This window comes from Amphiura filiformis, chromosome 12 (assembly GCF_039555335.1).
Source record: "Amphiura filiformis chromosome 12, Afil_fr2py, whole genome shotgun sequence".
In the NCBI taxonomy this organism is placed as follows: domain Eukaryota; kingdom Metazoa; phylum Echinodermata; class Ophiuroidea; order Amphilepidida; family Amphiuridae; genus Amphiura; species Amphiura filiformis.
Genome location: NC_092639.1, coordinates 28987179 through 29007314, shown reverse-complemented (window position 1 = coordinate 29007314; position 20136 = coordinate 28987179). Strand labels below are relative to the sequence as shown.

At 36.8% G+C, this 20136-nt stretch overlaps 2 protein-coding genes across 2 annotated transcripts in view; both read right to left on the bottom strand.

Annotated features, from left to right (window-relative positions):
• Window positions 1–18710, bottom strand: part of LOC140166022 (deoxyhypusine synthase-like) — a 51372-nt gene extending 32662 nt beyond the window's left edge. Inside the window, exons 1-2 of the mRNA XM_072189395.1 lie at window positions 18565–18710; window positions 1643–1892 (exon numbers count right to left, since the gene is read on the bottom strand). Coding sequence (XP_072045496.1) covers window positions 1643–1891 — 249 coding nt within the window. The 5' untranslated portion in view covers window position 1892; window positions 18565–18710. The remainder of the gene's footprint in view (window positions 1–1642; window positions 1893–18564) is intronic.
• On the bottom strand, window positions 12295–15010 carry LOC140165350 (uncharacterized). Its single transcript, XM_072188676.1, has 2 exons — window positions 13804–15010; window positions 12295–12858 (listed from the first exon to the last, which is right to left on the bottom strand). The coding sequence occupies exons 1-2, from the start codon at window positions 14728–14730 to the stop codon at window positions 12691–12693; spliced, it is 1095 nt and encodes a 364-aa protein (XP_072044777.1). The 5' UTR covers window positions 14731–15010; the 3' UTR covers window positions 12295–12690.
• Window positions 18711–20136: the final 1426 nt, after the last annotated feature.

Genomic DNA, 20136 nt, shown 5'->3' with positions numbered 1-20136 from the left:
CATATGATTGGTACCTGCCTGTTTTCAGTAGGATTACAAACAGAAGTGTCACATCGAAATGGGCTATTCCAGTTGAAATCCAAACACCCCCTATGAAAGACATAACATTAATCTCCCACACAGGGGAACCCAATTTTGAAAATTCATTTGAGGGCAAGCAAACAATTTTTTTTATTGGCCTAAGATCAAACGAGGCAGTGACTATACAATGTAAACATAAGCAAGGCCATGTTTTTAAGTAGTACTGATAATGATAATTGTACGCTAATTAAATCTGAATATACAATTAAAAAACCGCTTATTTTGTAAACAGATAATACTCTGTGATTATTTATGGAAGAAAGGTAATGGAACTGCTCTCATTGAAATAATTGATATATTAAACATACATTTTGTTTTGTCCACGATGAAAATCCATTCACAAATAAAGTTTTTACGACATTATTTGACAATTCAATTCATTCAGAAAATGCAAGATTGGATCATGGAGGTAGTACTAGCTACTACCTCCATGATTGGATTAAGTAATGCAGTCTTTTTGATTTAATGTGCTTGTAACTAAATCCTGTTATCTACCCAGCAATGTTTGCTTATATCTTAATTGTAAAAAACTGTAGTGTACTAAATGGTACAAGACAGAAAAGGCAAACAGACAGAAATTTAGAGTTTTAAATTAGAGAGTTGACAGGAAGTTGTAAGAGTTAAATTGTTATGGACATGATTGGTGTAAGCATGAAAATGTTGAATGTCAGATCAAAGTCATCCGAGGTGAATTAAGTAATGTCGATCACAATTCTGCGCCAAAATTGTTACAGGTCATCTGAGGTGGACTAAGTATATATTTGGATTGTCAGAACACCTTCCCCAATCAAACACATTTCTCTTGCATTTGATCATCTTCTACTCTTCCCTAGAAAAATCATTATAATACCAAATCTACACACCATGGAATTCACCATATCACGTCCAAGCTCACATTAGGCGCTCCATTCCTTTTTAAAGGAATTTTTATTTAGGTTATGTTTAATAAATCTGGGAAATATCCTTAACCATTTTCTTTTCAAAAAATTTTACAAAATATGAAGAAAACTGAAAGGTTATGTCCGTCTCCGAGTCGCATCTGAAATATGCAGTGTCTAACTTATTAATTGTAGGGGTTAGTTATAATTGAAGACTGAAGTTTGCGTCTGACGTTAGGGCAAAGACGCAACGTTATTGGTTGCTGATCTGAGCAAAACAACATTTTTGGTCGGTTGACAGGATGTCATACACAAATTAGTCTTTTTAATTCGGTCTTCAATTTTACTACATTATTAGATATTATAAAAGTACATAAACAAAAGATGTGTAGCTTAGGATTGATGGATCTTTAAGTGATGCGATCAAGCAAAATCAGTCGGAACTGAGCTGTAGCCAAACAATGGAAATATTTCCCTTTTGTTTCCTGTTGTTTTGCTCATATCTTTGGAACTGGTTGTTCAATTTCAATGGGGTTTTCTGCAAAATGCAGCTTTGTAAATATTTTCACTATCCTATAAGAAACTGAAAATTGAATATGTCCGAGTTCTGACTGATTTTGTTTGATCCCATCATGTTTTGTAAAACCAACCACTTTCACCAGAATCAATTGCTATTTACTTACCATTTTGTTGATTTCATCTATTGCTAAACCAAAGTTAGTTGCTTGAAATCCAGATGTTAAATAGGACTGTAGTATCTTCCTGTAATCCACACCTTGATTGAAATCATATCCTTGGACCTTGACAGAGTCTGCTGGCATCTCAACGCTCTGCACTAATACTGCATCGGCTGCCACACTAGGGATGGGCTCACTGGCCATGTTGCTATGGGTTACGGTGTTGTCCTCTTCACACTTCTGTTTCTTTGACATTCTGACAATTAATATTGAGATTTAGTGGCATTGCTGTTGGTATGATTTTCAAGTATTTATCAATATGTTTTAAAAACGTTTTATGATCTTTATATGACGCAACATTTAAATATAATGAAAAAGTTTGCACGTAATTTTTTTTTTAAAGTTCCGAAAACATTATGTTTGCTGGGATCTTGCAATACAATGTGTGTCACACTTAATTTGATTTGTTTGGGTTTGCCAACCCTGGATAAATCAAAAAAGCCTCTGAAGCTATTTCCGTTGGGGTCCATTTTGGACATAGGGGAAGTTTGGAACAATATGGGAAAAACAACCTACTCTTTTCGAAATTGATTGCAAGCTACTTGTACATGTATGGCCCTCCTGCATACGGGACTGATACCTTAACGTCACATCCGAAGGACAGAATTCTCTCTTGGTTCATATACCTAACTCTAAATGCAGCATGGGCTGAGTGGAAGTCTGAATTTAAGCTACAAATGTTGCCAATTAAATTCAGACATTTTTCCATGTCAATATCTCAACAAGTTTTTCACTGCCGAGAATCGAACCCAGGACCTCATGCACCAGAAGCAAGAATTCTAACCACCGAGCCACGCTCTTTAATTTTTGGCTTGATTTTCCTTTTGTTATTCATTCATGAACAGGAGCTAAGACAGTCTACTGTTGCTGCAACAATTGATAACTCACATCCAATATGCTAAACCTGAGCCAAAATCTAGTCCTTTGTCGAATCAGCTCTCTGATGACCTGCATGCACTAATATTGACCTGTCACCTGGCTTAATGCCTACTTTGTTTACAATATACAGTGTGCAAAAGAATAAAGGTACCAGTTATGTTCACCTCTGTATCTCCGAAACAGATATATGTCATAATTGGAACCAGCACCCAATAGCTGTATCTTTTAGCTCAGATTTAAGACTTCATTTGTTGAAATCGATCAAGAAATAAAGACACGGTGATGAAAAATCCAAGATGCAATTCATAAGTTGCAGTTTGCTCCATTGCATGCCCTATTGATTTTGTAGACAAAGCGTTCTCAAACAAGAGAACTGGTGCCATGCTTTTCATTGATTAGCACATTAAAACTAGCATCGTGCTTTCACTGATTAGAACATAAAAGTGCAACTTTTGATTTTGTTCATTCATTAGGTTTAAGATCACCTTTTCTTTAATTCTCAACCAATTTCAACAAATGAAGTCTTAAATCTGAGCTAAACCTTGTCTGGGGATGGGTCTGTTGTTGTTGTTTTTTGTTAAAAAAACCCTGGGTTTGTAGATTTGATCGAGTGTTTGTTCAACCATATGATTATGATGCCTTGAATTTGATTCTCTCTTGAATGTGATGTCTCATTTATATTTCAATTGACACTCACCGCTTATGACAGTGCTGGGATGGTCTTCGTTTTGTGCTTTTGTCAGGCCTGATTCAGCTTCTGCTTTTTTACCATTCTTTTTCTTATGTCCTGGCTTCAGCTTGTGTGGTGTATACACCACAGCACTTGTGAGTGGTGGGTGTCAATAATTACAAGTGTAGCTGCATATATCAAACTTTAATTTGGGCTTAAAGGAATAATTGCATATTTGTTTATAATATTGTATGGCTGACATGAAGAAGGGGGCTGGTGGTTTTCTGTAACTTTTCTCCACCCACCAGTCCCAAGTACAGGCAATAAAATGGAAAAAAAAAAAAAATCTGAGCTAAATGGTGGCTGCTTGTTTTAAGTTAGTCATATTTATCTTTGTTTAGGATATACAGGGGTCAACATAACTGTTACCTTAATTCTTTTGCACACTGTAGTATCTGAAAGGTGCATAAATTAGCTTTATACTATTCATGCATGTTACAAATTTGATAAAAACACCACATTTTGCTTGCAAATAATATATCTATTTATTTGAAATATATATGAACACAAAAACAATTTTACTAATAACACTGAACAAAACTATTATTCTATTAATGCTCCAGTGACATATCATTAATTTCCCTGGACCTTTAGATACATTGTAATAGGTATTAGTATTTTACTTTGAAAAATCACTATAACAGGGCAGTATTGCCCGTTTTCAAGCCCCTCCAATGAGCATCTAGCCCAATCATACCCAGGAAAATATGCACAATGTGTCACTGGATTTGGAACAGATAATAGTAATTTTACTAACTTTATGATAAACTAGAGTACTTTTGGCATAATGCAGTCAGTGACATTAAAATGTTGAGGCAGCTGCTCCCGATTTCAAGCTATACCCACTGACATTTATAGCATTGATTGCACTTGCCCCATAACACTTAGGGGTAAAATCAAAACTCGACCGGCGGTCGAATGGCGACTCCGCCAGGTTCTGTCCGGTTGCTATTGTTTAGAAAAATAACATCCAGACGGAACCGCCGGTTGAGTTTTGATTTTATCCCTTACACAGCTGCTTTTATAAAGACCTAGCAGATGTGCTTCCAAAACACACACTTGAGTTACCAGCTGAATATCTTGCTCTTATATAAAGATTTTAAATAAACGATACACTGTACCAAAATCAAATTGTTTTCCTTGTTTGAAGGACATACCTACTGTAGTAATGAGTTGGTTTATCTACACATCAAGCCATTATTAACATTAGTCCGACACTGCTGCTGGTTTGATTCTGCTAACTCCACACAAACCATCAGCCAATAATAATCACAGGGTCAGAATTTCGGTGAGAATCCGAGAATCGATTCTCCCAAAGATTCTCGTAAACAGATTTGTGTGATTCCTAGTTGATTCTTGCCAACTTTAGTAGTTTACACAGAAATTGATTTGCAAGATTCCTGCAAATTTATTTTGCAAGAATCAAGATTGATTCTTGCACTACAAAACAAAATTCTGACCCTGCATCACAAGCCCGATTTGATTGGCTAAAATCGTTCCCATACATCATCAAACATGACTTTTAACAAGGCTGCCAATAAGCTAATGACCGTTAGTTGGTTATAAAATATTCATGAGTCATGATCATAGTCAAGTAGACTAGAGTCAACCTCCATCGAACTTGCACGTATGTGAGAAGTGTTCCTGGATTGAACTGTTTCAGTAAGATGCTGCTCATGGCCATTCAGAAATGGCTATGAGCAGCCATTTAGAAATGGCATTGGGCTATTACAGTTGAAATTCATACACCCCTTATGAAAGACATGACCTTAATCTTCCACACAGGGAGTGTGAATTTCAATTGGAGTAATCCATTCAGGTAACCCCATTTGCAATTCACACACCCTGTGTGAGAGATTAAGGCCATGTCTTCCATAGGGGGTGTATAAATTTCAACTGGAATAGCGCATTATATGTTACAATTGGCAGACAATTTGTGTTGAGAGCGAGCAGAATCTAACTGGCTGCTGAGACTATTGATATCATCATAATCCTGTATAAACTAATAAAAAAGTATCATTTTTGATTTCTTAAACAAGTACATCGCATATGTCTGATGCGACAAGTATTTTACAGATACTGCTGTCATGATCATGACCTTGAATACAACAGCCATCATAAACCTACGTAAATAGTTTCAACATGATAACATTGGTAAAATTTTGTGAAATAAGTAACAGCTATATCCTACAAACAACAACATCATACAAACTATAATGAAAGAATACAGATGGATAATGTTTGTGATAACCCCTTTACACAAGTGTCCCATCACAGTGTCATCCTTAGAGGTTAATGACTGCGCATCAGTTGTTTTGAGGGTATTGTGAAATATCTAAACATTGTACTTTGGAACCGAGGAAAATTCCGAGGTCCAAAGCACAATGTTTAGATATTTCACAATACCCGAAAAATAACTGATGCAAAGTCATTAACCTCATTCATAACCGTCGCTTTTCACCTTTTTTTAATTCAATTTACGTCACATTTTCTTCTTTTTATTCGAAAACAGAACACAATTTTAACTTTATCTGTTGTTTTCCCTGTAAAAAATCGAATAGCCCATTAAGGAAATACTGCTAGCGACCAATCACACTATCACGCAATCATGTGATGTCCAAATACGGCAGCCAGCATCCGCGTAAATTGTTCAAACGCATAACACGTCCGTAACGCAGTTATTGTAGAGCGTACTTTTAGCTACGTCACGAGACGCGGTCATTATACTTTTTCAATGACCTGCATTTGCGTCCGCGTATTTAAAAGTTATTATCTGTGATTGGATCGCACTTGCTGCGTATATTAATGAGGTTATGAATATGTCTTAGTAACAGTAGTAACTTTGCTTCTTTTGAGAATGGTGCAACAACAGGCCTAGAAATAAGGCGAGCATTATATTGGCCCTGGCTGGTTCATGCATGGCAATTTTGTTTTAGCAAATTTACTTCAGCTTTCCAGTCAGGCCCTGCAAAATTAGTTCAGGGGCTCCAAAATTTGAACCCAAGGCCCAAAATAGCTCCCAAAAATGTAGGCTTATTTCGAGGCCTGTGCTTCATACAGAGAATAAATCCCAGTTTGTGGTGGCTAACCTCAGTGTACAACCTATATTAGTATCCATCACAATTATCATTTCAACAAGCAGTGTCAGATCTTGGTTTATCCATTACACATAAGAAAAATTGGATATAATTACAAAGATTACAAACTGAGTTCTAAAATTGGCTAACAATACAGGCAAAACAGTAAAATATGCTAACAATACAGGTAAAACACTAGACCTACATGTATTGTACAAACTATTCCTAAACTATCATTGCACCATTAGTAAGCGAGTTAACCGCAGTATTTTGCAAAGACGCTTCGCACTGCCCGATTTGGCGCTGTTTACAGTGGAAACAGAAAGTGAGGTTCTAATTGGCTAATTGAATTGCGTCATCATCACATGGGTACCTAATTTGCCGAACAGGTTGTGTAGCATCATGTGATGCATGTGTGACCTAGTTCATTTTACGTTATGTGATCGCCCAGTGTGATAGGTCTTTGCAAAATACTGTAATCAAACATTTGAACAAGAAGATAATACTGATATTTAAGGTTTAACATTACACTAACAAATGTTAAATGGAAGCTGCAGCACACATTTTGCTTAAATTGTAAAGCAATATATTCAATTAGTTACATGCTAATCCAAACTTGTGTATACCAATCTACAAAGTTTCATTAGTTTTTATAAAATGTGTACAACCATATCAAAACGATGCACTTGTGGGCTGCTACATGTGTCTCTTTTACATAATAGCTAGGATTAAATACCAGACTCATCTCAAGTGAAGACTGAAGATCACTTCAAATCATTCCCAAGTGGCATGTTTTAGGAAAACAGAGGACACCCCTTGACCATGTGACTTCAGGGATGATTTGAAGTGACTTCCACTTGAGATGAGTCTGATATTTTTTCCTAGCTAATTATGTGAAATGAGACACATGTAGCACCCGACAAGTTCATCGTTTTGATATGGATGTACACAAATAAATCACATTTTGGGAACAAGCTCAAATACTGATGACACCCTACTGGTTTTCATTTGGAGCAGAGGAGGTTAAGTTAGTAAAACAACATCAGTCTGACTCTGAAGAAGGTAATTTTCAATATTATGGATGCCAAATATTTTTGGCTTGTTCCCTAAAACACTTATCAATCAAGCAGCTGAAAATAAATAGCACTAACATTAGCTGATATCTCTTTATATAAACAGATTCCAGTTGAAAAATACACCCCCTATGGGAGACATGACTTTATACAGAGAGTGCGAGTTTCAATTGAAGGGGTTACCTAAATGGGTGACTCCATTTGAAAATTTAGACCCCCTGTGTGGGAGATTAAGGCCATGTCTTACACTCGAGGGTGTTTGGTTTTCAACTAGAATAGCCTTATTAACACTGAATTATAAGGCTCAACCGAAATGACTTTTGTCCACCTATCCAATATATTGACTTTATAATATCGGCCGCTATGCGATCCAATCAGATATTTTATTGCATCTGTATTGCAGTGATATTTCAGTGGTTTTCCTTCAGCTAATGATGAATGTCTAATAAAACACTGTCGAAACGTCGCAACCTGCGAGGATAAAGTAGACTATTGCATGTAAAGAGGCTAATGTTACATTAAAAAAGGTAAAACCCTCACTGTTGTTGCTGCTTTTTTTTCAACATGATTTGGTAGTGTAAGCCATTAATTAATTTCTGCCCAATCCCGATATTTTACCAATGGCACATATTTGACCATCCACCACGAAGTGGTAGTAAAGTCGGCTCTAGATCATCTTTGGTTTATTGCAGAATTTAAAAGAATGCACTTTCAGCTTTACAATGACACCTCAACCAGCTTTATCGGACATCTGGAAGTGAAGTTATGGTTCATCAAAGGTCAAATTCCTAATATATTTTACATAGAAATCCAAAACTGTTTTTGATTGTATCTCAAAATGGAAAATGCCGACTTTACGACCAGTTTGTGGTGGATGGGCACATATATCGTGCTGATCCAAAAAAAGAATTAGACTAAAAGCATTGCATATCTGCACTTGTGAACCTAGAATCAAAAATCTATGGCAGCATTTTACACACAAAACATATATATAAATGAAAAATAAATAATTTTTAAGTTCAGCCTCTATAATATGTTACATGTACATAAATAATTATGATCTTTAGGTGAAATGTGTGTACATGTGCATTTGCAGCGTACATTTTTCCGGAATGAATAGATTTTAGAGTTGTAAGCTCAAACAGATGAACAATTAAGGTGTGTAGCCAGGGGTGCAATCTTGTGGGACATCTTGATCAACAGATTTTCAGCCTGTTTTGTACTTTCTTCCCCACATTTGCCAAATATTGCCCCTTGAAAGTTGCTCCCCCTCCCTACACTAGAAAAATCCTGGCTATACCACTCCTGAACAAGTCAACCACATCGGTATTCACCATCTAAAGCAAGGGCCTAATGGATTCTATGCAGTACTACATGTAGGGGTGTAAAAAAACAATTCAGTAATACTAGCAATGTCATTTAAATATGATTGATAGGCATAGGAACACTTTAAAAAAGGAAGTCCAAAATATAATTGGTTTGATTAAAACATGGTTAGACTTTTATATAATCAAAACAATACATAAATACATGCTGTAGCCTGGTGACATGATTGATCAAATAATTTGAAAATTATCTTGACTTTACCGTCATCTTGATGAAATGTTTGCCTCCTTTTGTGGGTTTGTGGCTCTTGTGTATCTTTTATACAAAAATTATCCTTATCATACCACTATAACTATGATACGTGACACCTCCTGATGTCCATTCACTGTCAGAGGATACAAATATTACATTTTATAAATCAAAATTTATTTTGCTTGACATGATGATATGTGACTCGACAGTACGAATGAGCCGTAAACTCTGCAAATTGTATTCTGAGTTACAGTGTAAAATGTGTGTGAAGGTCGTATTCACAGGTATCTCAATTCGTTGCGACAAGTATCTCATTAATCAGTGTTTAAACAAATCAATTATCCTATTGCTGAAGAGGATAATAAGCTTCTACATGTACTTATTTCTATAGAATCTTTAAATAGTTCTTGTCTTTGTTTGCTTTGGCTAAATCCTGTTCAAGTGGTGGATAACAAAGCATTGCATTTTGTCTATTAATAATGAGAGGACATTCCTGAACCTCGTTGACTTGGCGATGATTTGAAATGACTGCCAATTATGACTGTTTGATATTTATTACCAGAAATGTGGTAAAAGAGACACATGTAGAACCGAAAAAAGGTACAACTTTGATGAAGGAACAGAGTTCAACAAACCATAACCCCGCTTTGATATCGTTTGAAGTCAAATGATATACCATTTTAAAGCTTATGATATATATTTTCTAAACACGAAATAAAACAAAATTGACTGGCCGACTTTACAGCAGATTCGTGGTGTCCACTCACATATACTATTATGAATTCATGCAATTTTCTGCTGTCTGGCTGTTGATACTTCACTTGTAAACACAGAATACAAAATGTTCAAAATACACATTAAGCAATTCAAAACCTATGAATTTAACAGAATGGTCCCATACTGTGTAGTGATTTAATATTTCCCCATTCTATTATCAGCTCGTAATAGGCGAGAATCATTTGTTTTTGTTTTTGAAGGAGTCAATAAAGTCCCAACTTACGCTCGTGTGTAAATTCACAAAAGTGCGTGTCAGATAGTCATGCAATATGCAAGCGCAGTTCGCGTAGGTGCTACGCCCAGCTGTGTGTACACCAATCATATCAATCCACGATGTTATGAGTCCCACCTATTATGAGCTGATCAGAGTATAAAGAGGTCCTTCTCAGAAGACTGAGCTTTTGTAGCTACCAAGTGTCATCTTCATAGCGCCTGCCATATTTTGGCCCTAAAGATGGCACTGGCTAGTATCACAAACTCAACCCACTATACTTTGGTTCACCTCCAGTTTCGGTAGTGACGATGGTGCATATTTTGCTGGTCGCAGTATTGAGCGTGCTGTACAAGCACTCGTAAAAGGGTGATTTGTTGCCTCGAAAAAGCATTGATGTCACAACCGAACTTGAGTTGAACCAAAGTTTAATAAGGACTTCTCTAGGGAAAGATTACTTTATTCTACAATGTTTACCAAGTAATTTAAAATTGTATTAATATTATGCCAGTTCCATCATCCCATGAGAAAATTAAATTCCCTGTCCAAAATAACAGGTAAAGTGGTATATTCATGTAGTTATAAGGATGCTGCTAACAAGTTCATATTTGGTCGCATGTCATAAGTTGGGTACAATTTTCATTACATGGTCAAAAATGACAAAAAATGTGTTTTTGGATATGTTGTATATATTGACAATCTCTAATAATTAACACCATTTTTAACCTTAACACATGCTTAATTTTTGAGATAATGCTTAATTAGTAATTAATTAATACACAGGTGTCTATGTAAATCTCAATTTTCAAATGCGTTTTTCTCAAATCGGACCTCAATTACAAAAATGACTGTAAATTTTTTATTTTATGCAAGAATGTCATCAGATTTGGAGGATATGTTCTGAATACATTAATGCTTCAAATGAACTTTTTAAAATAATTGAACGTAAGTTAATTACATTGTGAAGGTCAATGACCTTTTACGAGTAATTAGCAAAGATGGTTATTCTATTATTGAGGAAATGAATATCAAGAAGAGAAATGTACATTAGCATATTGCTAAAATTACTGAAATTCAACTAGGATTTCATTAAAATGAAAAAAAATGGAATATATAACCCTTAAGGTGGTACTACACACCTTAATAAATTTGTGACTATTTTTGCATTTTTCTCAAAAAATAATATCACACTGGTAACAAAAGTCATGTATATTAGAGGGGTAAAGAATCCAGTTACTACACTGGAATTTCAGTGACTCAAGACAAGCCGTACATTATTTATGATAAGAAAAGAGGTACCGCTAGAACATACCTCATTTCTTAACATATATAATGACCCCTTGTCTTGAATCACTGAAATTTCAGTTAAGTAATTGGATTCCTTGCCCCTATAATATACATATATAACTTTTGTTACCAGTGTGTAGTTACTTTTTGAGAAAAATGCAAAATTAGTCACAACATTTATCAGGGGGTGTAGTACCACCTTAAGTAGTCAGTAATTGTTTTAATTGTACAAATTCAACATTCAAAGCTGTCAATACATCATACCCTCCCTATATTTGACAAAAGTAACCAGTAGTTTTGACATGCTGACATGTGAATTTTCACATAGGCCCTATTGTACACTCCCGCATCCGCCTGCTCCACATCCGCCTGCTCCTCCACCCCTGGCATTTTTCATTTCAACTGATGTGATTTTTTTACTGAATAATGTATAATTATATGCTTCAGTAGACTGAAAGAGTATAATATTAGGCTTAAAATGAGGTATCAACCTCTGCTGTAGGATATGGGGTTACGGAAAGCCAGTCAAATTTGTATCGCAATTTTCAGAAAAGTGTAATCCCTCCACCCTTTTAGCATACCCAACTTATGACATGCGACCATTTATGACCTGCTACCACGAAATGGCCGTAAAGTCGCAACTTGGAACAATGTAGTTTTAAGACATCTTGGCTGCTGAGTTTATGTTCTTTGATTGCTGCACATATATGTATAACACCTTTGTTTTTTAATGGACATTTTATTGTGAAATGTCATTGTACAAATTCCACATAGCCCCCGAATGAAAAGTATTTAATTATCTTTGTAATCACTCAAAAAGCATTTTGTGTGAATTTTACATCCGAACTAGGTGCTATTAAATTTTTATATGTCTATGGGGGTGACGATTAGAAATGGACGGCAATATTGAAAAACCCTCATTTTGGGCCATTTTAGACACTAAAATGCCCATAAAAATAGCACTTAGTTCGGATGTAAAATTCACACACAATGCTACCTGAGTAAGTACAAACATAATTAAATACATTTCATTCGGGGGCTATAGCAAAAACAAAATTTGTCCTACAATGTATACCTTAATGGTTATGGAACGAAGGTGATAAGCCAGTAGTACATGTATGTCCTTTCTGAATGGCCCATTGTGCCCCCATTCACAAAGGACATACATACATACTATTGGCTTGAACAGGTGAAACAAAGAACACAAAAGCAGCAGCCAGGATGTCTCGAAACTACCTACTTGCGACTTTACGCTCATTATTTCATGATGACAGCAGGTTACATTTATACCCTGTACTAAATTATCATGTACTGTCAATACCATAGCCATGTTGATGCCTGATAAAATATTGGACACTCCAGTAGTTAAAAAGACTCTTGATTTAGTTGACATTACTTGGGAATCCGTGTGACTTGTAGGAATGTGGCTGGGCTCTGAGTCCACTTGGAATGATCTGTAGTGACACCTTACAACCTGTTGCCTTCTCGATTTTTTTGCACTGTGTGAGGAGCTTCTTGGATCGAGTTTCATACTCCTTCTGCTTCTGATCCTGTATGGAAAGTGTAGTGAACAAAACAAGTAGAGTAGTAAATTAAGTTGTGCATAAAATGTGTTCTCAAACCACAATGCTGATTCCAGGGGCTTGAACCAGCTCTTTTGTGACTTGGGGAAAAAAGGGAAAATAGAGGGTATGCAATACAACATCATTCATGACAAAGTCATTTTTATTTAAATAAAATTCTGTCCTCCATAAGGTACCATGGGGCAATTAGTATAATAATACAATAATACAGGTGATATGCATGAATGGTTGTGGAATCAATCTAGAGACCTGTCCCTCTGTCATCCTAATCTATCTTAAAACTGTCCCCCAACATGGCTACCATTCTGGTTGGTTTATTGCATATGCTCAATAAGTACGTAAATAAATATGGGGGAAACAAAACCCTGAATACCCCTTTAAGAGGCTTTGTGGATAGAACAAAATGTCAATGTACCCAAGTCATTGTGTCCACACAAGTTCATTTGAAACATATATATATATCAAAGCATGTGGGAGAAATCAACAAGAATTAACATTTTTTTGCCAGTTGTTAACATATTTTGCACAAACACACATACATCAAAGCCCATGTCATAGTCCCCTTTTGTTTGACAGAGAGAACAAGGAACCAGCACTGTAAAACTTTGTTTGATTTTGGCATAGAGATAAAGGGTGGCATCAGTCTTTTCAGGCACTTCCTTTGCAAAACCTGACCCTGTGGTCATCACAATCAAAATCTCTTTTATAAAAAGAAAAACAAAATAAAGCAAGTTTGATTGGTCTGAAGTGTATTTTTGAATTGTCAAGAAAAAAATCAATGCAAGAAATGTTCTGTACAGAGTAAACATGCTTTTCTGTAGCAAAAAAAACCCCAAAATTGCCTTTATAGATGCTATAAATCAAAATTCTGGTGGGTTACCAGAGCCTTATATTTCCTAAAACAAAACTTACCATCAAAAAATCTCTGATGATAGCATGTCCTTCCATCAGTGCTGGAGATGGCAGCTGACCTCCCGGCATACCAACGGGTGCTGGCAACCCCGGCAACAACGATGTCGTCCCACCGCCGTGAGGCAATGTCATGCTCGGTAATGTCATACTTGGCAATGTCACTGTGGTTGGATGAGTTGTTGTCGGTACACCGCACAGTTGTTGCTGAGCTACTTGAATGAGGGCATTCCCTTGTAATGAGGCATGTGCCTGATCCTGTTGCTGCTGCTGTTGCTGAATATGGCTAGCTAGATTCAGCAGTGGCTGCAACTGATTTTGAATACAAAATTGTGGCTGCTGGTTCTCTCCATCAATCTTATCCTCTGCGTGCTGAGCTGCTGAAGTACCTGGCTCTTCTCCTGACTGTTCATCTTGCTCTTTTGTCTCTTTCGAACCAACACCCCCATTTTTCTTTTCCTCTTTCACAAACACTTTCCAACCACGCACCTTTTTGATCCGGTTACACTTGATGGCCCACCGTACTTCACGGAAGGACGGCAATCTAGTCTCGTCCCCGAGGCCGTCTTTCTTGAATTTTGTAACGCCTTTTGAGTAGACATCTTTGGATGTCAAGCACATATTGCTAGGGTCCATCGCCATTTGCACCAACGAGCTTCTGAAAATCATCCCAAGAACGTCCGGTGGGATATGATTGTGTCGTAAATCGTTACAATCTTGGGCATTTGCCCCTACTATGACCCCTCTTGCAGGACATGTCTTGTACTTCTGACAACGTAGAAAGAGATTGCCCCCTTCCAATCGGTCCTTGATATACACATAATTGCCGATGAGATAACCGGTGCCATTTCTTTTCAATGGAATGGTTCTGAACTCATGACGTACCATGATGTGAGTTAGACGACCACATCGACCATCGGCATCAATCATATATGCACTGTACAAAGTAAAAAAGGGTAGACCACTTCGTCAAAGTTTGATTGTAACTTGCCATTTACACCATTTTATGAAGGTCAAAATACAGTGGGCCATCAAGTACTTGGATCAAGGCTATGCTGTCAAATAAATTCTCTGCTCTGTATATGTACCTGCAACTTAAATTTGTAGCCTTGACTCAAATCTGTATGAGATTTTGACTGGTGATGAACTTTCTTCAACCATTTGAAAGACATGTTATCCAAATGTTAGTAGTACTGGTAACTTGAATGAGAGCACCAACAATGCTGTGGCTCACCAGTCACCAGCAATATAAAATATGAAATGTTGTAAGTGAAAATGAAATGATCTCTTATCCCGTTTTCTGTGTACATACCGTATACAGGTCCTAGGTTTTCACCATGAATTTCCATGGTTAGATACTTAGATTCGATTCACTGAAGAAAACCCCCTACTAAAGATATGACCTTAATCTTCCACACAGAGATGTAGACTTCAAATGGTGTCACCCATTCAGGTAAACTCATTTGAAATTCACACTCCCAGTGTGGAAGATTCAAGTCATGTCTTCCATAGGGGGTATATGGATTTCACTGGATTAGCCCATTGCTACACTCATGATCACTTTTTTGTTCTCTTATTTGGGATCTTCTTAACTGTATCCTGTACCTTCATAAAATGGGTAATTTTCAACCAACATTCACATGTTCAAAGATCACACACACCATAAGACAACATAAGAAATGAATTTAGAATTGGCCCCATCATTTCACAATTTCTTTTTAAGAGCCATTCCATGTCAACTCCAGGGATCTGCATTCCATTCTCAACCCTAGAACCTCTTCAATTTTGTTCTATTGTGATAGTAGATTTCATGAGATAGGAAAAGCCTGAAATAAATACCCCCCCCCCCCCTTATTTCCAAATTGGTGAAGGTTTATAATCATTTGACATCTACCCATAATGTACATTGTACTCTCAAAATACTCAACCAGAGTGATTGGGGTACACAATGTAAATGGGGTTCAACTTATTATCTCATGGGCCCCAAAACATTGCGATTCATTTTGTAGCAACATTTTCTGATGATTTTTCTATCTTAGGCCAAAAAAAAAATTGTTTGTTTGTCCACGTCCGACCGACCGTGTACCTTTTTTTTTTGATTTTTTTTGATTTTGATTTATTTTTTTATTTTTTGGCATCGATGGGACAACCGTATAAAACAGTGGTTAGTATAAATTTTAAGAAAGAAAATGTAAAGAAAATGAACAGTATAACATGCAGAACCATCTCAAGAGTTAAACCAGTGAAGTGCTGTGTGTTTTGACTTATTTACCAGTCTTCAAATTGTCAGTTTCAAGTGCAATATCTGTAAAAAAAAAATAAAAAAATCCGACCTACCGTCACCGACCCAACTGTTTCATAAGCCTCTATGGACAAACAAACAATTTTTTTTTTTTTTGCCATATCTAGGGCTGCTAAGAATACGCAACTGCATTATTTGCGGCGCAATTTGCGTATTTTGGATCCAAATGTGTTTATTTGACATTTTTGAACAAATCTATAAAAATAATTCTGGTCCTGCCACACACTGAATTGATGATTAAATATTATGGCCAAGTAAAATGAAATTAAGGAGGTACTACACCCCTGCCTAATTGTGTGAAATTTTATTGAAGCACAGACAACAGTTGTGGAGTTACAGTCAAAAATGAGGGAAAACCAATATTTGATCAATAAATCAATAACTGCTTGCCTTGAGTTGCTGAATTTTCAGTGCAGTAGTTGTAGTCCTTGCCCAGAAATAGCACAAAAATCAAATTTTTACCACTTTTAAAATTTGAATTTTTACACACAATTTCACAAATGTGTTGAAAATGATAATATACACAATATTCAACAAAAGGTTAAATTACAATGAAAACAAAAAATTGACAGGGGGCACAAAAATTATCAAGTCCCCCCATGCACTCCTATGGTAAGTCGTATCAGAAAATATGGCCTAATGTTCCGACAGTCATGACGGTAATTTCATCATAACTTCACTTAGCAATAAAGTAGAAGATTGGTTTTGGTGTCAAATTGTTTCTGAGTACTTCTCTCTTCCAATAAACAACAATTCAGGTTAATAGAATCAATTTCAGTACATTCAGTTGCGTATTGCCCTGGTACAGTGCACGTTGTGGCTTATAGACCTTTTTCTGATGACGTCACCCAGTGCTCGATTTACCACATGCACACATTTTTTCTCTGTGCATGTAAAATTTTGTAAGTACATGCACCCGTGCATGTATAAAATATGTAGCCAGTAAGCTTACAGTTCAAGATATGAAGGCAGTGATTTGTAAAACATTGAAGACATCATTGCGTATAAATTTCATGCAGATTTTCATCTCGAAATCCTTGTTTTCGCAAGTTTTTTTCTCTGCACTTTATCGTAATGACGATGTATGTACATGTACAGTCTCCGCATAAAATTAGGGGAATCCCAGAGCATACACATCCTATATATAATCGTTTTCTGATTGGTTGATGTCACAAAGTTTCCTCGTTACATCATCGGGAAATCCCGAATTTGTTTACTTCTTTAGTCTTGTGCGCCTGCGCCGTATGATCGTATCTCAAGCAATGATGTCATTAAAAAAAAGTGAATTAATGTTCGTGATGGCTCATTGATTGGCTCCGGCGCCACATGGCATATGCTAAAAATATGAAATGGGTCCAGCAAAATCCCGCACCCCGAGCACATGGGCGAGCTTTGCCCGGGGTTATTTTCATTGCGTGAAAGTTGAGGTTTATTTAAATAACAAAAGCAGCGGGTAAGTGATTTTTTCCTTGATTCTTTGTACATTTCATTTAGTTCACATGCACCAAACAATTTACATGCACAGTGGGAAAATATTACATGCACAATGTGCATGTGAATTATCTGTTGTGCATGTAAATTTTTTGGTTTACATGCACCAGTGCATGTGGTTTTTTTATACTAAATCGAGCACTGACGTCACCTAATCGATATTGGGGTCTCAGATGTAAACACTGGTTACCTTTGTTTCAGCTGGTTTTGATACTACAAAATACAAAAGATACGGAAAAACCGCGATGCTATTTGAAAATCAATCTTTGTATTGTTTCACATTTTTGTTTACTTTTTACACCGTGAAGAAGGCAATCCCGCTCAGGACGCCTAGCGTGTCGCAAAGTTGATCGTGCGCGCCTGCGCGCTATGTGCGTTTGGATGCTGATGACTCGAATGCTGGACCCCAATATCGATTGATTGGTGACGTCTGAGTAAAAGGTCTAGACTATCTAGGCTTATGTACATTTGGCGCCTTAAGTTAATAGGAGCAGTGCAGTGCTGAGCCTGAGCCTGAGATTTCATTTGTTTCATTTCTTCTCTCTATTCTTATTTTTATTTCATTTTTTTCTTCTTTTCTTTTTCTTTTTCATTTAAGACTAATGTTTTTTACCCATTACTCAAAAAATTTCAAAAGTATTGATCATTATATCACTATAATCAGGTCCAAAACCAGTTCAAAAATTATCAGCAGAAATGCTAAAAAAGTTTCACCCTTTACAAAGCGATATCTGCTAAATGGAAGCAGCTATGTTCATGGGGTTTTCACCATTGTTCTAATCTTTTCATAAGCTTTAATTTGATATATAATACGATACATTTCTGATTAAAAAAACAAATTGGGTGTTATCCCTAGCAATAGCCTTCCAGTTCCCTGGCCAAGCTTCCGAATTCGGCTCTAAGCTTACACAGCCTGGTAAAATAAAAATTACACAATTTCCCTGCATGCAAAAACGAGGCATTGAACTTACGATGATTTATACAGCTCACACCCTTCACTCTCTGTTACTGGTTGATTTAGCTCGATCTACTAATCAAAAGAATCGTAGAAAAGATCTTGATCGAGGAATCAATTTCACCATTTCGTGAAATGAGGAGAATTAACATATCAGTCTCATTCCAGCAAACAGCTGAGAGTTCCTAAGCTCGCTAAATAGTCAATAGATGAACTTAGACGTATAGACGAGGTTATTAGTGTTGCCGTCTAAATAGGTTCTACTGAATTTAGATATTTTCAATTTTCCATCCCGCTGATTGTTCGAGCGCCCTCGTGGATCCACCATGAAGCTGTGCAATGATTACACCGTATGAGCCCTGCCCTGGGGGAGGGTAAAATTGGGGAGGGCAAGAAAAGTGGGGGAGGCCACAGTGACGGAAGTTGGGGACCGTTCACAAACACTTGTTATGGGGGCCTGATGCAAAACAAAGGGGGCCTGAAAATTTTTGACCCTCCTAAGGGGGGCCTTAAAAAATGACCACAAATTATCCTGGGAAAATTGAGTTTATATGCTTTTCTATGGGGTTGACCCATAATTTTCATGACAAAAAGGGGGGGGCCTGAATTCTTTTTAGGTCTGTAAAGGGGGCAGGGCCCCGAAAATTTTTCGCTACCGTGGTCCCATGGATAGCTGCTATCTTGAGAATTCTGATGAGCATGTTAATTGAATTAACATTAATAATCAGAAAAGTTGAGGCTCACCTCAAAAAAGTAGGCCTAAGAGTTATAATCCTGAATTAGAAAACCACAATGCGCAATCTTTGAAATAAAGTCAGTTTGGTAATTTTTAAACTTGATTTTTTTTCACATTTGTAATGTTTAGGCCTACACTGTTCAACAGGCTGGGAGGAAACAAGTAGCTGTAGGCCCCTATAGCAAAATATCTCTGGTCAAGTTCTCAAGTAAATGTGACTTGACTTGATGTGTGAAGTGGTAGGGTGTCCGCCGCTGAGAATTTGAAAGTGGACCCATAAATATACCAAATTTTCAAGAAATTTATCAATTAGAATTGTGCATTTTGTTCATAGAATTTAGGTTATATATAGGGCCTATCCCTAATGATAATCGTGCATCGGGCGCGGGCGCTTTTCATGATGCAGTCATGTCTACAGTAGAATTCACCTCGACCTTTGCAAGACTTAAACCCCATTAAAAGCTATTAAACCAAGATAACACTCATTGAAACAGCTCAACTGATTAAATCGGATCTTCTCTGGCTGTGCACATGTGTCTGTTTTATATGTGCGATATAGCAATGAGCTGCTATAATACAGCTTCAGTTGGGCAACCGATTATAAAGGAAACGCAAGGAAACAATGGTAGTGGACCTTTGTTCACGAAATGAGACAATGGCCTGCTTTTTGTTAACCAGCATTCTTGAAAATGAGCAACATAATGATTGTTGACTTAACACGGTTTGGAAATAATTTCTTCATATTTTTGGTGTTATCTGTCGTTTACATATCCTTCCTAAAACACAAAAGTGCGACCCTTTGTCAATCACCTACAGTACCCAATTTCGGCATACTATATAAGAAACTCATCA